The sequence below is a fragment of the Macrobrachium nipponense genome, chromosome 8, assembly GCF_015104395.2.
Source record: "Macrobrachium nipponense isolate FS-2020 chromosome 8, ASM1510439v2, whole genome shotgun sequence".
Taxonomy (NCBI): domain Eukaryota; kingdom Metazoa; phylum Arthropoda; class Malacostraca; order Decapoda; family Palaemonidae; genus Macrobrachium; species Macrobrachium nipponense.
In genome coordinates this window covers 59751022-59754999 of record NC_087203.1, presented here as the reverse complement: position 1 = coordinate 59754999, position 3978 = coordinate 59751022, and the positions used below count along the sequence as shown (strand labels likewise).

Genomic DNA, 3978 nt, shown 5'->3' with positions numbered 1-3978 from the left:
GACTTATTTCCTGAACATGAAATGAGTGTTACGAATAAATTCTCTATCATTGCATTTGTTCTCACTCCGCCGACGGGAAACCGGACATAAAACTTGTACAAGCAATTCATTTGAATTTTAACAAACATTAATCTTTGTATGACGCGCTTTCAGCCGGGAGCGTCCAAGAAATGAATCGCTACACAAAAACAAGAAGGAAAACATTATTTACAGTTGTTTGATGTGAACGTACCTCATTAAACGAGTTGAAAAATGAGGTAACGTCTGTCATTACACTGTAGAAAATAAGATGACCAGGTTTATGTTGAAGCGAAAACGATCCTGTTGGACATACTCCCCGAGGCGATGGACAAAAGATTTTAATTCCGTAAATATTTGCGCATAATTATGGTTTTCTGATTTTGTTCCGACGACTTTGCGTTGTGGGGGAAAATATTGGTCTCGACTTCTTTGTCTTGGCGCATAGGTGTGTATGCACGCGCGCAAACCACATCCAACCGCTGGTGTGCCCTTAGTTGCACGCGCAATTGCCATTGGGTCGTTACAAGTTGTTTCTTTTATCTCTGTTGTATCGCTCTTTCAAAGAACAAAGTTTCTTGTTCAGAGCAAACATTTTTCTTAACTTATGCATGCAATCCTGAGCGTATATTTTCATAAACCGATGCGTAATAGTTTCATAGTGAACTTTGGTGATTCGTGCACATAATACGGATTTTAAGACTCTTGTCTTATCTCAGTCGGTTGCTGAATTTTATATAATTAAATGTTTAAACGTTAATCTTAACAGAAAAAGTACTGTGCGAAGGAAAAACGTAAACAATTTAACGCGGGGAAACTTCGAGCTTTCGAGCGTTTCGAGCGAGACGGAGGCCGTTCAAATTATTATAGTTATCCCCCTCTCTCGGGAAAAAAGACCTCCGTTTTCTGTAATGAGATCGTAGATTACTTGGATGAGATTTTCCGAAAGTCTGCAACAGACTTTGCTTGTGGTGAATATCGGAAAGATGATGGACGCTGGCATTTATATACCTCCAGCCTCGCTTCAAATTGGAATTACCTTCTGCTTGGCTAACATGGACGAGGAATTCTTTTGAAAGCACTTGCACCGGGAGGGAAATTCTGGATGTAGTCTCTCGACGCTCAGCATTTCTCATACTTTATGTCTTTGCGCGATTGCTAGTATATCTGGATTCTTAGTTTATGTTGGTTTTTACCTTTATTTCTATCTTTATTTCCTTATGTTTTTATTGTATCTACACAGTATGAATTCTGCTAGATGATAATTCATATGAAATTCAGCCATTGTGCTTGATGATTAAGTTTTTTTTTATCTTAATGAGACAGTGAAAGTATTTCTGTTTTATAAAAACGCATGTGAAATGTATCTATTTGCATAGTATTCCATCTTAATTCGAACTCTGTTGATTGACTGAGTAGTTGGAAGCGACGCGCTGGCATTCCGCTCTCGCATATTGATTTTTACCTGTTGCCACCAGGAAGGGTTTTGGAATTAGAATGTGGTTTTGAAATAGTTTATAGCTTCGACGAGCATCCAAAGCACACGGATGTCTCTGAACCGAAATTATGGCTGAAGTCGCTCAAATCACATTTTTATCCCCAGATTGACCAGCGCCTTTGGCTTACACCAGGGGTGCACAACCTTTTGAGCTACTCGGGCCACATCATCAAACATATATCTAGTCGAGGGCCACTAGACTAGATTTACATGAAATGATAAATAGTTTGTAGAATGTTTAAAGATAAAAAAAACACAGTTGCTCACCTGTTTTGTTTTAATGAGATTTTTGACACTGAGATTCATGTACAAGTTTTTTTATGTTAGGATGGAAATTTGTGGTTGCCAGTCTTTAAAAACAGAGTGCAGATTTTTGATCACTTAGCCTGCTACGAATATTTGACTTGGTCTGGCTGAGCAGACTAAATGTTTGTTCACATATGTAGGTAGAGCCAAATAAAGCTTGCATAAATAGCAGCGTTTGTTTTCTCAAATAAGGGAAACTGATCTTTGGCTCCAAGGCAATTATAAAAGGTTGAGCAAGTCCCCTTCATTATACTTGGTACGAAGGCTGTCATTATTCTGAAGATCAATCAGTTCGATTTGTGCTTCGAATTCTACTTCATCAGGAGATACAGAAAAGGGGTTGCTGAACAACTTCAAATCATTGACTTCTTTCTTTAGGTCCTCAAATCGGCTCTCAAAGGCCTCCAAAAGTTTTCCTAATTTTGCTGCATAATATTCATGTCTATTGCATACTTTGTGTTTCTCACACATAAGTTTGTAATTTGGGAAGTGTCCTAACTCTCCTTTAACTATCTGTAACTGAAACAATTTTAGTTTTTGTTCGAAAGCTGTCACATAATTGGCTAGCTGACAAATAAGTTGGTTATTCCCCTGAAGTTTATGATTCAAGTTATTTAAATGACTTGTGAGATCTACAAGAAATGACAAATCACAAAGCCAGTCAGCATTTGTAAGTTCTGGTACCATCTTATTCTTTTCATTAAGAAATATCTCAATTTCATCCGAAGACTGATAAATCTTTTCAGCGTATTTCCCCTGCTTAACCACTTACTTGAGTGAAAAACACTAAATCGCCATATTCTGCTTCAATTTCATCAAGAAATTGCTTGAATTGCCGGTGATGCAAAGCTGAGCGTGACTTGATAAAATTGACTGTAGAAACTACAACTTTCATTACATGATCAAAGTCCAGTTCTTTTCCACACAAATTTTGTTGATGTATTATGCAATGAAATTGTTTCAGTTCATATTTTCACTCTCCAAGGTGTTTAATCAATAGCTGCACCAATCCATTCTGCTTGCCTATCATTGCAGGAGCCCCATCAGTTGATATTCCTACTAACTTGTCCAAATCTAACTCAATTACTGAAATTTGTTCTAAAAGTCCATTAAGTAAATCACTACCAGTTGTCTGCCCCTTCAATGAACTGAGCCCTACGAGTTCCTCATGAATAGAAAAGTCCTCTGTCACACCACGTACAAATACAAAGTAGCTGAAGCCGTAGATGTAACATCAGTAGATTCATCAGTGGCTAGGGAGGAGTACACAAATTGTTTACTTTTCTCCTTCAACTGGTCTACTATATCACCCGACAAATCAACAATACGATGTTGCACTGTCATACGATTCAAAACTGATATTCTCAAACTTTTTCAAAACATCTGGAGAAAGTTTGTTTTTGAGCAGCAAGTAGAATACACTTTTTAATGAAATCCCCCTCTGAAAATGCCTTGGAATGTTTAGCAATCAGGTTTGCAGTTTCATAACTCACTTCTTGTTACGTCTTGTGCCTCTTTATTTTTCTGAAATAAACATATTTTTCTGCACATGAAAACCTTGCATTAGTGATTTAATTTTCTGCTTTCTTAGATCACCAACAAATTTTTCATAAGGCTTGTGCTTTGTCAGATAATGCCTTTGCAAATTGTATTCCTTACAAACGGCCACACTATTCTGGCATATCAAGCAAATGATTTTTTTTTACTGTTTTCCACAAAGAAATATTTATCTGTCCATATTTCTTGAAATGTTCTATGTTCATCTTCAAGCTTTCTTTTTCGACTTGAGTTTTTGTCCACAGAAGTACCAGAAGCCATAGTAGCTAAGCAAAATTAATCTGAAAACACTACAATGATAAATGCCTGGCTTTGTAGAAATATCTCCACCTATTTTAGACTGCAAAGAAACTATCGGAGCTCAGACAAATTGGCTAACTTGGAAGGTTGCCAAATAATCATTTTACAAACTTTTTAAACTGGAATTTAGATGTATTAGGAAACCATAATTATGAATGTAAAATACAATAAAAAAAGAAAAACAAAAACAGGTTTCGCATCTGTTTAAAAAGAGAATAGTATTCAAAATTATGATAAATATTAATTTAGATATAACTTCAGGTGGTTACCTTCCCTTCACAACAACGAGGTTACTCCCG

The 3978-nt window shown here is 36.6% G+C and overlaps 1 protein-coding gene across 1 annotated transcript; it reads right to left on the bottom strand.

The window, feature by feature from the left end:
- Window positions 1-2041: 2041 nt before the first annotated feature.
- LOC135223109 (general transcription factor II-I repeat domain-containing protein 2B-like) lies at window positions 2042-2717 on the bottom strand. Its single transcript, XM_064261614.1, has 2 exons — window positions 2595-2717; window positions 2042-2341 (listed from the first exon to the last, which is right to left on the bottom strand). Exons 1-2 carry the CDS (start codon window positions 2715-2717, stop codon window positions 2042-2044), a joined length of 423 nt encoding a protein of 140 aa, XP_064117684.1.
- Window positions 2718-3978: the final 1261 nt, after the last annotated feature.